The sequence below is a fragment of the Martes martes genome (genome assembly GCF_963455335.1).
Source record: "Martes martes genome assembly, chromosome: 15".
In the NCBI taxonomy this organism is placed as follows: Eukaryota; Metazoa; Chordata; class Mammalia; order Carnivora; family Mustelidae; genus Martes; species Martes martes.
The window spans coordinates 46823247-46841473 of record NC_137903.1 but is presented as its reverse complement, the minus strand read 5'-3'; the positions used below and the strand labels follow the sequence as shown (position 1 = coordinate 46841473).

Genomic DNA, 18227 nt, shown 5'->3' with positions numbered 1-18227 from the left:
GAGGAGGATAAAAAAAGGAAGAAGGGACAGCAGCGTTTGACTACTCAGACACCGGTGCTTTGATATGCTGGTCAAGACTTGCCAGGACTATTTACCATCTCAGAACAATTTGTTCATTTCACTCAGAAATTAGAAGTGTGTTTTGGCCAATAATTCTAAATTTATTTTGTAGTAGTCATTTTTCTTAATGGAAGTGTTTTCCAGATGTTGCCTAAGTCTAGCTGTCTGGGCCTTCTTCCAACAAATGAGGAAAGTTTGATTTCATAGGTTGTCACTGTTGATCCTGTCTAACCTTTGGACTAATTGGTTCATCCCAATTTATTTGCACTGATATATAAGACTTCCAGGACACTGGAAAAACTCATTATTGCTTTTACGGGTAAGTGTCAAAGTTAACTTGCTTCATGGAATTAAATGTGTTTTCAATTCAGTAGGGATATGCTTTAGTCAAGGAGTTTGAAAAAGGTTTATAAGGATAGTAGTAGGAAAGTTTTGAAAAGGACCACAGCTCGGCAGTACACCTGTTGGAAGCTCATAGGAGAGTTAAGGGAAAGCTGGAATGGTCACTTCTGTGTTTGTCAAATTACACTTTACTGAAGCTGGTTCTTTTTTTTCCCAAGCTGGGATTTAAACCTTGCACTGTAAGTATATGCTGTAGTTTAAATAGTGTTGAAATCAGGCTGTTTTCCATTTGCGGGGATTCAAAAGTATTAAAGTGGTCGGTAACATGATCGAGATGGTGACTTAATGATTTTTTCTGCATCTGATTAAATCTAATGGCCAAATATTTGTGATAGAATTAAGGCTGATCATTTTTAAAAGTCTTGTTTCAAGAGTGGGATGGTTTTATCATTAAATCTCCTTTTAAAAATTACTAAGAGTAAGTAACACAGGCATAAAGTAGCGGTGAGATTAAAGAGCAGTTTTGATACTTTTCTTTTCTTTTCAGTGAGGGCTCGGTACCTGGAAACAGCCATGGAGTGGAAAATACTTCCCATATACTTGCTGCTACTTTCTGTTTTCTTGATTCACCAAGTTTCTTCTCAAGGTACCTTAACCATCAAAGAGACGTTTATTTAACAGCTGCTGCTAATCATTCTGTTTTGACCATTATGACAACAAAAGAAATAGATTTCTAAAGACATGTATTTGTTTGAGCTTAATGTACAATTTTAAAATTATGTGAAGCAGATGTGGTATATTTTATAAGCATTTTGGAATTCTCACGTTTTTCTGATGTCTTATGAAATCTTTTAAGTTTTGAGTTTTCCTGTAGAATAATTTTTGTGCTCCTTATTTTTATGGTTCTTCCAAAATTTCAACAAAACACAGACACAGGATACAACTGTGCTAGTGTGATAGAGTATCATTAGATGAACTGAAAAGAACAATGTTGAAATAACATGTAATTTTTGCTTCCGTGTATGATAAATTTAACTAGTCTTTTACATCACATAAATTATTGATGATTTATCATGGCATCATGTAGAACTAGGTATCATGTAACAATGAATATTTACAAAGTTTCAAATGGCTTTGTATTAATCTTGAAAGTTCTGTCTTTCTTACAAGAACTAGTCATCCAGATATGGACTTACACTCACATACATGTCATCTTATATATTATGACATTGAACTACTCAGTCTTCCAAAAACAGTCAGTCCTGGATGAACAGTCCTTGCTACTCATTTTTGAGAATGTGAAGATAAATTCAATGCAATCACCTTAGCCCAAGTCTCTAGCATGCGATCAAAGTTGATGAGTGACAATAATACCAAGTGTTGGATCTTTGTTTCCTTTTTTTTTTTCTTTGATAAGCAAAACAGGAGAAAAGAAAAATCAAGGTGCAGGATTATTATGGTGAAATTATATTTATAAAATAGACACTTCCAGGAAAATAGTTAAAATTCCCACCAGCCTAAGCATGAGAGATAGCTGCCTGCCATGGACATAGTTTCAGAATCACTTAGATAAGATGGAAAAACACATGAAAGCAGACGTGAATATTTAATAAGGAATGATGGCCACCGTGTATCTCTAGACTCCTCTGCTCTCTTGTGATGTATGATTAGGCTCACAACACTGAGAGCATTTCCTAAGCTACCTTTCCTCTGTAATAAGATCAGTTGTTCTCTAAAATGCTTTTACTTTCCTTTAAATGAATGAATTTAAAATTAATTAAAATTAACAACAATAAAAGGAGGACAGTCATTTAATCTATGAAAAGAATTGCACTTCTTATAAAGGTAACTGATGTCCTATTTCAGAAATCTGCTAACTACAAAAGGATGGCCTTTAATGTTGTGTTTGTTGTCTGCTTGTCTTGCCTTCTCAACCTCTTCTCACTCTTTTTCCTTTATATATATAATATATGTATTTATATACATACACTATATATGCATTGTATCGTGCACATATGTATGCAAAAAGTTGTGAAGGTTGTCCTAACATTTACTATTTTCTTTGTACACGAAGACTTAAACTTCCCCGGACTCATTATTTTGAGATTTCTCCAGTGTGGTTCAACTTCCCCGTATGGCTTTAGGACAGTGCACCTGACGGTTTCCATTCCAGAGATGGATTCCATTGTCACATTTTTGTGGTTATTCTCTCAGGAAGGTGTTTTCCAAGTGCTTCTTTTTTTTTTTTTTAAGATTATATTTATTTATTTGACAGACAGAGATCACAAATAGGTAGAGAGGCAGGCAGAGAGAGAGGAAGGGAAGCAGGCTCCCTGCTGAGCAGAGAGCCTGATGCGGGGCTCGATCCCAGGACCTTGAGATTATGACCTGAGCCGAAGGCAGAGGCTTTAACCCACTGAGCCACCCAGGTGCCCCTTCCAAGTGATTCTTAAAAATCCATTTGAGGATCATTACACTTTTGTTTGTATTTTCATTTTGTTTTACCCAGAATAACTCTGACCTTTATACTCAAGCCCAGGTGCTAATTGAACAGTTAACCTATTTTGTACCTGCTGTAGTTGTGGTTGGAAGCATGTGACTTCCTCAGCATTTAAAGAAAGCGGTTATCCTCACGAACGAAAAGAAGAGGAAGCCTAGGGAAGTTGTTGCTGGCATGATCAGCTTGCTTTAAACTCAACATGAGAGATGAGAGACAATGTGATTGGGTGGACAAAGTGTGGGCTTTAGAATCAGAGATTTCAGAGTTCAGATTCTAGGTGACCATATAGTGTACTATCCAAATCAGGACATTTCTGAGAGTGAAAGAATTCAATATGAATAATTAATAGGTATCAATTGACCTGTAATACATATATCCTGGAAGTCTTAACTGGGTGTCCCGCTGGTTATTAAAGTCTCTGTGTTTCAGCTTCCTTATCTCTCAAAAGGGGCTACTAATACTCTCCTGGCAACATTTTCATAAACATGAGAGAGAACGTACGACTTAGTGCCCAGCACAGAGAGGCTGAATAAAGGTCAACTGGTCCTCCTCTGTGGCCGCCTCAGGAGAGCCGTAGCTGCCCCCCTTCCCCCAGGAATGTCACCCACTTTTTGCAAAACCGTTAACTTTGCCTAATTTTCAAAAGTGTATTTATCTTCTCACTCAGTGAAGCATAAAGTGGCACGATCAAGGTCACGTAAGCGATCAGGCTAAGGTCCTCTGGACCCATTGCTGCCCATCATTCCCGACCTTTCCCAATGGATAAAACTCTCCCTCGCCAAGTGGCTTTATCCCCCCTCATGAGATCTCTTCCTTCCGGGGATGCGGTTTGGCCATGTTTACGCTAGTGTTGTGTAATTTTAGATTTACCGAGCTGTGCAGGGAGATGTGGGGAAGGGTATTCTAGAGACGCCACCTGCAACTGTGATTATAACTGTCAACACTACATGGAGTGCTGCCCTGACTTCAAGAAAGTCTGCACTGTGGGTAAGTCCCGACAGCTAGTGTCTCCCCCGTCTCGCCACACCGTTCCGGGAGTCCCCTCGCACCCCCTTGCTGTGCTGTTTCCACGTTCTTGTGCTTCTTTTTGCTCCAGTGCCTTTCCCTTCCTCGCATTCATGTTGCAGTGTGCTGTACCTAAGGATGGTATCAAAGGTTGTGCCTCCGGGGGGCGGGGGAGGGGGAGGGTGGGGAGGGGAGCCTGGAAATCCGTCAGGTGCACAAGGTTGTTGACTAGTCCCAAGCAAAATGTCTTCTTTTAAATAGAGAATACTGTGACTCTGGAGTCACTAAGTAGATAGCAGTGAGGAATTACTCACTACCAATCAGAGATGTAATTGCTTCGTGTTGGGTTTCTTCAAGAGTTTCATCAAAAGAATCCATGCATATAAAATAAGCTTATCTACTGTAGGACTCTTTGATAGGAGAATGTTCTAGAGTACCTGAAAAAGGGCGCTTTAAATATGAAGCAAGCGTGTTTCATGAGGAGTTTCAGTTAGAACCCAAAGGCTCTGAATTGTAAAGTATGAGTGGTATTTCCCTTGAACACATTTTGGATCATTTTTTTTTGACACAGGGACATTTCATCTCCAACTTTTGAAAATTGTGATTAAAAGTGGTTCAGAGTTATGTTCACTTTAGAATTTGCACATGAAGTTGATAAATATATTGCTGTACAGTTATGTGTCCTATAAGGTAATCACTTTAAAGAGGCCTTGGTAAATGAATTTCTAACCAAGGCTTGTTTTGACATGAGTAGGCATAATTCATGCCACGGAATTAGGCTGAAATCTTTCAACTCTACACTTTGCTCAGTTTGTCAGATAAAAGTCTCTGCATTTTATAAATGATTTTTGAGCCCAAACAGGGACCCATCCATGTTAAGCCAGCTCTTTGGAATATTGTTGTGAGGTCCGAAAGTTCCTTTAATAAACATCTATTACAAAGTGGTGGTGCGAGGAGGAGGGTGGAAGGATTTCATGTGAAGGGTTCCCACCTTCCCATCGTGCATATGTGAAATGACTGAGACAGCACTGGGGTGTCTCTTGGAGCCTTGAAGGGCAAGTAAAGCTTCTTTGAGTCATCATATTTCTTGGCTTCTCTACTCGGAAAACCACCTGTTTTCCAAATTCCAAATGAAAGACTCAGAAATACACTTCCGGAACTCTAGTCGGCTCTCAGGTGGGGAATGGTGATCAGAACGTGGGGGTGGCTGCAGATCAGTAATCTGTAATGTTTTGTTTTGCTCTGGGTAGAGCTTTCCTGTAAAGGCCGCTGCTTCGAGTCCTTCGCAAGAGGGAGGGAGTGTGACTGTGACTCAGATTGTAAGAAGTATGGCAAGTGCTGTCCTGATTATGAGAATTTTTGTGGAAAAGGTAAGCATCATGGTGCCAATCAGCGTCTCTCAGCATCTCTCTAGGCCACAAACCTGCACACCTGCCTTAGCTTCGCTGATGATGTCTAATGTGCACTCCACCTAGGGACTTGCTTTTACTAACAGCCATTTCGTTTTAATTTTGCTTCACCAAGAGTGAATTAAAGAAGGAACGCCTCTTCCAACAGCACTGCCTGGCTCTGGGAGAGCCAGAGATGGCTGGTTAAGGAACAGAGAGGATAGGGGCTGATTGGACGTGCTTTTTCCTCCAGTGTGGTCCGATTTCAGGTGAAGTCAATGGTAACAAGCTCACTCAGTGACTTCTTGTCTCATCCTAATGGTGCTGACCCCACAAAGTCAGTGGTGCTTTGAGATAGCTGTATTTTTGGTTTTAGTGTTTTTGAGTGTATATTGAATATATATTGAATAGTGTATATTGACAGAATGACACTTTCAGTTTCTCCCTAAACTAGTCAGTTTAGGAGTTAAAGACATTAAATTTATAGGCAAATTTATAGGCAAACCTATCAAGTTGTTAACCTTCTGTTGTATGTGTCTTCTCATCTCTGCAGTCCATTGTCATCTCTATCTAAATCCCTCTGTGTGATAGAGTCAATAAAAAGGGATATTGTTCCATTTTAAAATCTTCTTCTCTGGTTATAGGTTCTAAAGGAATACTCTGAGAGTATAACAAAACTCTTGAGAGTTTCCCCCAAAATTAAATAAATAAATATACAAAAAAAATAACAAATTCCTTTCCTTTACCAAATGTTCACTCTTAAATTCTCCTTTAAAACAATATTTGTGGAGGTAAAGGTGAAAATAAGCATTGCTTGCATAATATCATTTTATTTAAACAAGGCTGTACATCCTGCTTCCTTTGAACAGTGGAGAAATAGGGTAAAAAACGGTTAATCAGCATAGTTGAGGGCTCTTTCTTAACTGTTCAATGTTTTCATTGGACGGCATTCCAGAAATGATGGAGACTACACCCACATAATCAAAAACTCGGAGCGCAGAGTTCCTGCAGCTCTCAGATGGATCTCATGATGAAGGATACATATTTGCTCAGTGCCCTGATAATTGTTTTGGCTGCGAGACAAAAAACCAAGACTTTATTTTGGGCAGAGGATGGGTGGGGAGGGAGGATAGTTAGAGAGTGATGAAGCATTGCAAGGACATGTTAATAAAGACAATGCTTTATGCCACCAGGTGGTGGGTCAGATTACCTGAGGCTTACGTGCAACAGAAAAATTGATGAAGGTCTTGCTTCATTTACAGAATTCACAAAGACAGGGTTTCCATTGAAAAGGACGGAACCACCCAGAGCTTCACTACTTCATTTTTTTTTTTAAAGATTTTATTTATTTATTTGACAGACAGAGATCACAAGTAGGCAGAGAGGCAGGCAGAGGGAGAGGGGGAAGCAGGCTCCCTGCTGAGCAGAGAGCCCCATGCGGGGCTCGATCCCAGGACCCTGAGATCATGACCTGAGCCGAAGGCGCCCCACTACTTCATTTTTTAAAAATAGCAACCAAACTATCTTACCAGTCACCCCTTAGTTGTTTCAGGTTTGCTATAGATACTGTTTATAGGCATCTATGTATTCCCAAATTTTAACTTTTCAAGAACTGAAGAAATGTAGGTGAGAAAACGGTCCGAGAGGTTGTTTGGCTCAAGATCACTAGCTAGGGGGCACCTGGGTGGCTCAGTGGGTTAAGCCGCTGCCTTCAGCTCAGGTCATGATCCCAGGGTCCTAGGATCGAGCCCCACATTGGGCTTTCTGCTCAGCAGGGAGCCTGCTTTCCTTCCTCTCTCTGCCTGCCTCTCTACCTACTTGTGATCTCTGTCTGTCAAATAAATAAATAAAAAATCTAAAAAAAAAAAAAAAAAAAAAAGATCACTAGCTAGTATGGCAGAACTGGTTCTCAAATTGAGCTCTTTGGTGGGGGAGGCCGAGGAAGGAGTGTGGTCGTCAGCTCCTAGAGACTGCACTGGCCAGAGTTCCTAGGGGACGTTCGGCAAGAGCAGCGGGATTTATCAGGACTCTCTATTCAAAGCGTCCCCACTGTTCTCTGCTTTCTTATCTTTCAGAAGTCCTTCTCCTTTTCTTCTGGTTCCTAACGATCAAACCATGTCCCATGCCTTCTCTTCTAGACATAAAAAGGGTAGACAGATGTGAGAGAAAAGATTTCAAAGATGCACACCAAACCATTGACGGTTGTTTAACTTGGGGAAGGGCCACAGATTTTGAGAAAGGTGTAATGTGAAGGTGTGAACTTTTTTCAAGAGCAACTATTCATGTAGAGCTTTTGTAATTAAAAAAAAAAAGGTGAATTGGCCTCGTTTGATTTAAATGAATATGAAAACAGGACAAATGTGATTATTATATTCCTCTTCCTGAGAGCACAAACACCTGTCGTTCACAAGCAGTTATTACTTCCATCAACACAAAAATTGGCAGAAGAGATGGAACTGAGAAAGTCAAGTATGTTTTAGGCCAGGAAATAACCTTCAGAAATCATCATCAGAATAAACATCTCAATTTGCAGACAAGAAAACGAAGTTCAAGAGGGAGTTAGCTCATTTGCTCAAGGTCACAAGGGTAGCACCCTGCAGGTCTAAGACTGGAATTCAGGTTTTCTGACCCTTTCTGAGCCTTTGCCCCTTGTCATAACTTATAACAATTTCAGAACCAGTATTTCCTAGCAGCGCATCTTTAGAATTAATCACTTTGGAGTAACTAGTGTTAGGCTAAGAGCCTGCCTACGCTGGTTTTCACCAGCATTGATTCTTGAAGCCAGGTGCATCCGTGCCTTCCACAGTTAAGAGTTGCTGATGAATGTCAACAGGATGTTAACCCACCTGTCTTGCTTGGCCTCAGTGCATAATCCCACATCACCATCTTCAAAGACTGCACCTCCACCTCCGGGAGCATCTCAAACCATCAAATCAACAACCAAACGTTCACCCAAAGCACCAAACAAGAAGAAGACTAAGAAAGTGATAGAGTCAGAGGAAATAACAGAAGGTAGGAAGATGGCAGATGTCATGAAAGGTTTTGAGAGGGACGAGCTGTAGGTGGACTACTTTTTTATAAGACTTTTCATAGAATAAGGGAATCATGGGAGTCATGAAGGGCTCATTACACTTTTTGAAATGTGTTTTTAAGTCAAAGTTTAAGCCAAATTATAAGCCCTCAGCTGTTTATTTTTCTTTAACCAAATTATAAACCATCAGCTATTTATTTTTCTTATAAGTGAACCCAGCATGGGTGTAGGTTAAAAAAATCAGAAGAACCATAGCTCACTGGAAAAAAAAAATACCAGGTGATTTTCTGCAGAATAATTAGATTCTGTGAGAGAGGGGAAAGTTGAGAGAAAGTAAAATAGTTATATTACTAGTATCTATGATGAGCTTAGCTACCTTACTTTTTAACTGACAAAAGAAGAGTTGATTATATTACTGATAAAAGCAAAACAGGGAGGTTTGTAGCTCAGTAAACATTATTTCTTGCTGTATTTGGACTGGCGGTTTTCTTTCCTTTTTTTTTTTTTTTTGCTTTAAATTACAGTTGGTGTGATCAACCTTTTTATTTGATTTATAGAACATTCTGTTTCTGAAAATCAAGAGTCTTCCTCCTCTTCCTCTTCCTCTTCAACTATTCGGAAAATCAAGTCTTCCAAAAATTCAGCTGCTAATAAAGAATTAAAGAAGAAGCCCAAAGGTTTGAGCATTGATAAAGATCAAAGACTATATCAATGCCATATTAATAATAGTTACCTAAAGGCAATGTGTGTTGGAACAATGATTTGAGGACATTTCAGTACTTGGGGCGTGTATAGATTTGTAAAAATTATTGTGGAAGATACTAATGAGAACTTCCTATAGAAAATTAGTGCAAAGCAGCTAAGAAACCATTCTTTAAACAAAGGATAAGAAGATGCTAGAGAAGCGACTCTGGAACCACAGATGACACCAGAGATGTTCGGTTTTGGTTTTTGAGTTTACTTCCTGTCCACCTGATCCATTTTTCTTTCTTCTTCTCTCTCCTTGTTCCTAATGTTATTTTTCCTTTAATTTTTCCTTATTTTGCAAACATTTATATGCTGCTTTAAGTGCTTTAGAATATTAATCCATTAAAGCTTCATATGAATCTCTGGGAAAGCCAATATTATTATCCACATTTTACAGCTCCTTTTTATTATTTTTCTAATAAATTATATGCCATTTTGGCTTTTTTTTTTGGTAGTAGAGAATGTACTACAGATTAGGCTATTACCTTCTGAAAAGAGATTCCCTTTGTTCTGCTTTTCATTATTTCCTGAAATTCTAAAATATATTCTCTTTCTCCAGGAAATACTGATTTTTGGATACTGGAGTTTTGAAGAACTCTATTTCCTGGGTGGTCATTTCCCCTGAAGCCTTTTCTCTGGCTGAATACCCAAATACATAGTCTTTGAATCATCCAGAGAGTCTTGCACACCACAGAAGTGCAGTCCATGTTTGCTAAATGGAACTCATCTCAGTGATGAGCTCATGATGCGCTCTTTGGACTCTGAAATTCACCTGTGGGGCAGCTGCTAAAACAGAAATCCTGTTTTAACAGGATTTCTTTCGCTGCCATGGCATCCTAATCTCCTCTCTGTATCCCCTGGTGGGCTGCTAAATTTAGGTGCACCCAGGAAAGAGAGCCGCTAACAGCCATGTGTATGGACCCAGAGCTCAGTAGGGACCATTGGAGTGACTGGAGCAGATTCCTGGGGTGTAGTTGTAGAGGCCTCTGAGGCAACTGGTGCAGTGAATTTACAAGATGTTGGAACTAGGTTTCCAGGGGGGTGGACGGGTCACTGAGCAATGAGAAGTAAGAGGAGTGGAGAAAGTGAGGGGCAAAGAGCATTCATATAGAGATGAATTAGTGTTGTTGATCATGTTGGTAATTTCCAAGTTGCCACTTGTTTCTCTCCATTAATTGTATAGACTTTAACTTGTGCTTTTCACCCCTTCTCATTAATTCCCCAAAATAGCCCAATCAGATCAAGTTCAGTAGTCACCATTTTAAAATAAATTAATAGACATATTATAGGTTAGCAGTTTGCTTGGGATACACAGCTAGTTGATAAGGATGGGATCTTTAGGTCACTATTGAAAAGAAAACTACTCAAAAATAAAAGATGTGTATATTTTTTTCTAGTAACAGATAACAAGAAGGAAAAAACTCCTAAAAAGAAACCTACCCCAGAACCACCAGTTGTAAATGAAGTTGGAAGTGGACTGGATAGCGGTGACATCAAGCTCACCCCAACTCCTGACACTCCTACTACCCAAAGCAATAAAGTTACCACATCTCCCAAGATTACAACAGGCAAACCAATAAATCCTAAACCCAGTCTTCCACCTAATTCTGTCCCATCCAAAGAGACACCTTCAAAACCTAATAAAGAGACAATAGCTGAAACTAAAGAGATTTCTTTAACAAAAAAAGAGACTTCAAGTGGAACAAAAGAGAAGACTGTTTCAACTAAAGAAACACGAAGTGCAGAGAAAACACCTGCTAAAGATTTTGTACCCACATCCAAAGCTCCTGTTAAATCTACACCCAAAGCTGAAACTACAACCAAATCCCCTGTTCCCACCACCAAGGAGCCTACACCCACTACTCCCAAAAAGCCTGTACCCACTACAACCAAAGAGCCTGCACCGACTACCACCAAGGAGCCCACACCCACCACCCCTAAGAAGCCTGCACCCCCCACTCCTAAGGAGCCTGCACCCACCACCCCCAAGGAGCCCGCACCCACTACCACCAAGGAGCCTGAACCCACCACCCCTAAGAAGCCTGCACCTACCACTCCTAAGGAGCCTGCACCCACTACCACCAAAGAGCCTGCACCCACCACCCCCAAGGAGCCTGCACCCACTACCACCAAAGAGCCTGCACCCACTACCACCAAAGAGCCTGCACCCACAGCCCCCAAGGAACCTGCACCCACTACCACCAAGGAGCCTGAACCCACCACCACCAAGGAGCCTGAACCCACCACCACCAAGGAGCCTGAACCCACCACCCCTGAGAAGCCTGCACCTACCACTCCTAAGGAGCCTGCACCCACTACCACCAAAGAGCCTGCACCCACTACCACCAAAGAGCCTGCACCCACAGCCCCCAAGGAACCTGCACCCACTACCACCAAGGAGCCTGAACCCACCACCACCAAGGAGCCTGAACCCACCACCACCAAGGAGCCTGAACCCACCACCCCTGAGAAGCCTGCACCTACCACTCCTAAGGAGCCTGCACCCACTACCACCAAAGAGCCTGCACCCACCACCCCCAAGGAGCCTGCACCCACAGCCCCCAAGGAACCTGCACCCACTACCACCAAAGAGCCTGCACCCACCACCCCCAAGGAGCCTGCACCCACAGCCCCCAAGGAACCTGCACCCACTACCACCAAAGAGCCTGCACCCACAGCCCCCAAGGAGCCTGAACCCACCACCCCTAAGAAGCCTGCACCTACCACTCCTAAGGAGCCTGCACCCACTACCACCAAAGAGCCTGCACCCACTACCACCAAAGAGCCTGCACCCACAGCCCCCAAGGAACCTGCACCCACCACCACCAAGGAGCCTGAACCCACCACCACCAAGAAGCTGACACCCACCACCCCTGAGAAGCCTGCACCTACCACTCCTAAGGAGCCTGCACCCACTACCACCAAAGAGCCTGCACCCACCACCCCCAAGGAGCCTACAACTACCACTCCTAAGGAGCCTGAACCCACTACCATCAAAGAGCCTGCACCGACAGCTCCCAAGGAACCTGCACCCACCACCACCAAGGAGCCAACACCCACCACCTCTAAGAAGCCTGCACCTACCACTCCTAAGGAGCCTGCACCCATGGCCCCCAAAGAGCCTGCACCCACCACCCCCAAGAAGCCTGCATCCACTGCCCCCAAAGAGCCTGCACCCACCACGCCCAAGGAGCCTGCACCCACCGCCCCCAAGAAGCCTGCTCCAGCTCCTCTTGAGACACCTGCTCCAACCACCTCAGAGGCCTCTACCACAACTACCACCATGGAGCCTCCTTCCACTACTCCCAAGAACCCTGCTGAATCAACGCCTGCAGAACCCACACCAAAGGCTCCTGAGAACAGTCCCAAGGAACCTGTTGTACCTGTAACCAAGGCTCCTGAAGTGACCAAACCTGAAATGACAACAGCTAAAGACAAAACAGAAAAAGACACACATACGAAACCTGAAATTACAAGTGCTGTACCTAAGATTACAACCCAAGAGACAGCAATTCCAACAGAAGAGACCACTGAGTCCAAAACAAGTACAACCACACAAGTAACTCCTATCACATCGTCCAAAAGTACTCCTAGAGCAACAACTCCTGCACCCAAAGAAATGACTACAACAAAAAAGACAACTACAATGGAAGAGACTGTGAATAAACCTGAGGAAACCACAGCTGTGCCCAAAGATACAACCACGAAACCTGAAGTGTCAACTTCCAAACCCCGAAAGCCAACCAAAGCACCAAAAAGGCCTACTTCTACCAAAAAGCCAAAAACAGTACCTAAAGGGAGAAAACCAAAGACTACAGCAACTCCCCCAAAGATGACTACATCAACAATGCCTACATTACACCCTACCTCTTCAGAGGAAGCCATGCTCCAAACTACCACCAGCCCTAACCAGAGACTTAACTCAGAAATAGTTGAAGTAAATCCAAATAAAGATGCAGATATTGCTGGAGAAAAACCTCACATGATCCCCAGGCCCCCTGCATTAACCCCTATATTTATCCCAGGTAGTGGTACCTTGGTGAGAGGATCCAATCAAGACATCGCCATCAATCCCATGCTTTCAGGTAATAAGCATCAGTTATGTCCAGTTTTAAAACTGGTAATGTTAACTTAAATTTATCTGGGCCAGAATACCCTGAGTTAGTATCTCACTATTGATACGTATTATCTTACAGAGTTTTACAGTTTCTCCGTAGGTAAGCAGAGGAGTAATCACCGTAAGATTATTTGGTCTTTGGAAAATCGAATAATAAGGAATTTAGTGCATTTGTGTCTATATGCACAGATGGTGTACAGAATGTCAAAAAAATTTAGTTGGGAGTGTATTCTTATAAGAGCACAATGCAAGGCAAAAGTCTGCAACATTTTTCTCTTTTCCAAACCAATTCCAAAGGGCAATCAGAACTGAAAAATGAAGTTTTGTGTTGGGATCAAACATCTAGTAATTATCTAATTTACATGAAGATCAGGTAACCTGGCCCATTCCAATTTTTATACATTACTTTTTGAATAATATCACCTTTAAGTAAAACAATTATGAAACATGGCTCTTCTTTTTCTTTCTGAAATATGCACACCTCCTATTAGCCCTTTCAACAGCTTAGGAAAATGTAAACAGAGGAAACAGCCCTGTGGGAGGATTTGAAAAGAACATAAACTCTTTTCTCATTTTCTTTTGTATCGGCTTAATCTTTTGTTTTAGATGAGACTAATTTATGCAACGGTAAGCCAGTAGATGGACTGACTACTTTGCGCAATGGAACATTGGTTGCATTTCGAGGTGAGCTATGCACATATTTTTTCTTCTGCCCATCATTTTATTCTTGGCATTTATGAGAACCAAAGGAGAGCGGAAGCTTGGGTTGAGCTTTCTGGAGGGGAACCTGACTGATGAACTTAACTCACACAATATGGGAACGTGATAGTAATTACCAAAATACAGGATTAACAGAATTAAACACATCAGAGTAGCAAAACAGCTTGAACTGATACTGCTAAATTTTTTCTTTCCATTAGTAATTAAAAGGTAGTTCAAATTTTAATTTCATATCAAGTGACATGATATCCAGGTTTGTATTTGTATTCCCTGCTGTGTTATATGAAAATAACATCTTGGGGCGCCTGGGTGGCTCAGTGGGTTAAAGCCTCTGCCTTCGGCTCAGGTCATGGTCCCATGGTCCCAGAGCCCCCGCATCGGGCTCTCTGCTCAGCAGGGAGCCTGCTTCCTCCTCTCTCTCTGCCTGCTTGTGATCTCTGCCTGTCAGGTAAATAAATAAAATCTTAAAAAAAAAAAAAAGAAAATAACATCTTGATTGCAACGTGTTCAAAAGTGCTACATCCTGTGGGAACCTAACAGGAGAACAGCAGTTACTTCATGTTGCTTCTCTGCCGGTCCAGTCCTCTTATACTTAGATTAAATCCGAAAGGAAACAAATCAACACTAGCACGATAGAGGCCAAAGAGATTTTAGCAGTCACTGAATTATAACTCAATTCTAAAAGATAAAGAAATGGAGATAAATGCCTTTCTGTAACTCACAAAGCCAGAAGGATCTTTCTAGAGAAACTGTAAAAGTATTTCAAAGGCTATACTGAACTTCAGACCTGAGAAATATCTACTCTCAGAAATGTTCAAATACTAACTTCTGTACTAATCCTCACAGTGTTGACTAAACTTGTCATATAATGTGTGTTAACACACTCTTTTTTAAAAAATGATGAACTAATTAATTTTTCATTTTGGTTTCTTTTGGGATAAGTTATAGTATTCATTCAGTTTGGAGGCTGATCTACCACTTTCAATTTTAGGTCATTATTTCTGGATGCTGAGTCCATTCAATCCACCATCTCCACCTCATAAAATTACTGAAGTTTGGGGTATTCCTTCTCCCATTGATACTGTTTTTACTCGATGCAATTGTGAAGGAAAAACTTTCTTCTTTAAGGTAAGAAATCCGCTGAGAGAAATCAGCAACTAGCTATTCTTCATCTTAAGAGCATAAATCAGCTTAACCTCCACTTTAGAAGGGTCTTCGTATTTTTTTTTTAAGATTTTATTTATCTGACAGAGAGAGAAAGATCACAAGTAGGCAGAGAGGCAGGCAGAGATGGAGGGGGAAGCAGGCTCCCCGCTGAGCAGAGAGCCTGACGGGGGACTTGATCCCAGAACCCTAATAGCATGACCCGAGTCGAAGGCAAAGGCCCAACCCACTGAGCCACGCAGGCGCCCTGGGTCTTCATATTTTATTAAACTATTCTATCATCAAAATTTAATAAAAAGCTAACAACTGGGGAACATCAAAGACCAATTTATTCACTTAACAAAGTTAAAACTTTCCCCCTATATTTACATTTAAGAATGAATCCCTAACTTTTCTATTCCAAGATGTTAACACTACTTCCTCTGTTAAATCAACAGGATTCCCAGTACTGGCGTTTCACCAATGATATAAAAGATCCCGGGTACCCCAAACAAATTGTAAAAGGATTTGGAGGACTAAATGGAAAAATAGTGGCAGCTCTCTCAATAGCTAAACACAAGGACAGACCTGAATCTGTGTATTTTTTCAAGAGAGGTATGTTTACAATAACTGACAAAATTACAAAAAACTTCTAACTGATTTGCCTGGGAAATTTTATTCAGTATTTTCATTTATTACTGAGTTTACTGTCAAAAGATCTTTAATGGCTATAATTAAATTGCTTTCAATGAAAAAACTGAGGATAGTAAAACATATTCAGAGCTCTCAGCATGCAAATTACAGTTTCACCTGAATTTTCAGGTCATTATATAAAGGTCATCATTTAATTCAAACAAAGTTAAATAAATAATTATGCAATTTGTTGGTTTTATTCATTCAGCAAGTTCTTCAGCATTTAGCAATTATTTTACCCTTGACTATTAGCCATTATTAATGTCTGGACATACTTTATGAGAAACACTGATCATTTCCTCTACCTTGTAAAAGCTCTTTTCCACTTTTCTGGGGGATTAAGCTTAGTTTTCTCATCACATGTGGTTTTCTACTACATAATAGGTGGCGGTGTTCAGCAGTATATTTATAAACAGGAACCCATCAGAAAGTGCCCTGGAAGAAGGCCTGTTATCAATTATTCAGTGTATGGAGAACCAACACAGGTTAGGAGACGTCGCTTTGAACGTGCCATAGGACCTTCTCAAACACACACCATCAGAATTCACTATTCACCCAGCAGAGTCTCTTATCAAGAAAAAGGTAATGTTTCTTCCTGCGTTAAAAATTCTTACACATTAAATAGATGTCATACAGTTTATCTTACAGAATGAAGCTTATTGAATATAAATAGTGACTAAGTAGCCCCAATAATTTAAAACTTAGTGACTCAAAACATCAATTTGCCTCAGTGAATGACCAGATCAATATGTACATATTATTTTTCTGTGAGTAAAGAATGCAATTGATTCAGGTTTGTTATTTGTAATAAATGCCATGTATCAAATACCTCTTACCAAGAACATCACATACAAATCTACAAACCTCAGCAGAGTCCTAACAGGTAGGTATTTGTACCATGTCAGAGCGGGCAAAAACTGAGGCACCTAAGTTAAATAAGTCACCCAACATAACAGAGCTACTCAGTGACCACACTGGGAGTCAAACCCAGATCTGTCTGATTCTTATGGCTGCTCTTCCCTACAGCACATTGTGTTTAGTCCGGTATCTTTAAATCTACAGGTTTCCTCCATAATGAAGTTAAACTGAGTTTACAGTGGAGAGGATTTCCAAACGCCGTTACTTCAGCTATAGCACTGCCCAACATCAGAAGACCTGATGGCTATGATTACTACGCCTTTTCTAGGAGTAAGTTATTAAGCAACTTCTTAGCTTCCTAAAGATGTGCTCTAATCTCTAAAACATGAATATAACCAAAGCAAAAACAAGTGTTCAATGGTGACTAAAGGTGAGAAGTTAAACTATAATACGTATTCTAATTGCTCTGAAGAAGACAGTTTAGATTTTCACTTTACTTTTAATTAAATTGAATGGGCTGTGATTCAGTTCTGCATTATCCTTCATGAGATTAAGGCCTATTTGATAAATCATCCAATTATTTGAATAAAACTGCTACTAAAACAATATTTTACATTACCTGTGGCATTTAACGAAGGTCTTGGGTGCCACAAAATACTATTTGAATCATTTCACAAGTCCTGAAGACCACAAAGAAGTTTTTAAGAAACCAATTGTTTTTAATTAATAAAAATTAAATTATGTTACTTGGAGCACTTTTCTTTGAAAAACTCAGAAATCTAAGTTATTCTACTTAAAGGATAAAACTGAAGTAAATTATTGTTTTTTAGACTTAGTTTTTCTCAAACTCTTACGTTGAAAAAGGAGAGTTGAACCTAATTTTATAGAAAGCTGGTGACAGGTCAATCTGTCAAGGCAATTGTTTTTGTTTTTGTCAGAAAGTTCAGATTAATTAAGACAAACATTTCTGATATTAAAATGATAAACACTATCTTTGAGTACAATAATCAACACAAACTTTTTTTAAGTTCAGGTGTTTTGTTTTCTTTTTAATTAAAAAATGATTTCTCTTCTACTTAGATCAATACTATAACGTCGATGAACCCAGCAGAACAGCAAGAGTCATTACCACTCGTTCTGGGCGGAGCTTATCCAATGTCTGGTACAACTGTCCTTAGACCCACGGGCAAAGGAAGAGTCAACTAATTAAATGAAGAATGAAAAATTTTGACATTGAAATACATTTTATTAATAAAGAATGTTGAGAGAAGCATACCAATTTAAATACAAAATGTTTTTAATCTCGACAATCATTACACTAGAACAGGCTTGAGAATCTTATTCACAATTATTACAGTTTACAGGACATTTAATTAATATTTCCTCTATTTATTCCTCCTCTCCCTCCCATTGCATGGCTCACACCTATAAGAGAAAAAAATAACCAAACTGAATGCATCTTTTAAGAAGTTACTTCAAAACTGGAGTATTCACTTACCCTAGGTCACTATAAAAATTGCTTTCAATATCAAATATCTAGATATATAGATATAAAACTGTGTTAGACATTTCACACATCTTCAGTTGAAAATTATTACAATTAGATTAATATTTTCATGGCAT

The 18227-nt window shown here is 40.2% G+C and overlaps 2 protein-coding genes across 3 annotated transcripts in view; one reads left to right on the top strand and one right to left on the bottom strand.

Moving 5' to 3' along the window:
* The first annotated feature begins 369 nt into the window (after positions 1-369).
* Positions 370-17879, top strand: PRG4 (proteoglycan 4). Its single transcript, XM_080823879.1, has 13 exons — positions 370-379; positions 950-1048; positions 3767-3889; positions 5158-5277; positions 8161-8307; positions 8884-9003; positions 10471-13158; positions 13797-13874; positions 14902-15038; positions 15512-15668; positions 16131-16328; positions 16809-16934; positions 17685-17879. The coding sequence occupies exons 2-13, from the start codon at positions 976-978 to the stop codon at positions 17780-17782; spliced, it is 4065 nt and encodes a 1354-aa protein (XP_080680005.1). The 5' UTR covers positions 370-379; positions 950-975; the 3' UTR covers positions 17783-17879.
* Positions 17834-18227, bottom strand: part of TPR (translocated promoter region, nuclear basket protein) — a 67158-nt gene continuing 66764 nt past the window's right edge. For both annotated transcript variants that reach the window (XM_080823877.1, XM_080823878.1), the window contains one exon: positions 17834-18029. In XM_080823877.1, coding sequence (XP_080680003.1) covers positions 17974-18029 — 56 coding nt within the window. In that variant the 3' untranslated portion in view covers positions 17834-17973. The remainder of the gene's footprint in view (positions 18030-18227) is intronic.

What these genes read in the sequence shown, in the direction of transcription:
- PRG4 (XM_080823879.1), top strand. Translation starts at nt 976, where the DNA reads ATGGAGTGGAAAATACTTCCCATATACTTGCTGCTACTTTCTGTTTTC. An exon ending in CAAGAAAGTCTGCACTGTGG is followed by an intron (nt 3,890 to 5,157) that starts GTAAGTCCCGAC and finishes TGCTCTGGGTAG; the next exon opens with AGCTTTCCTGTAAAGGCCGC. An exon ending in TTACTACGCCTTTTCTAGGA is followed by an intron (nt 16,935 to 17,684) that starts GTAAGTTATTAA and finishes TCTTCTACTTAG; the next exon opens with ATCAATACTATAACGTCGAT.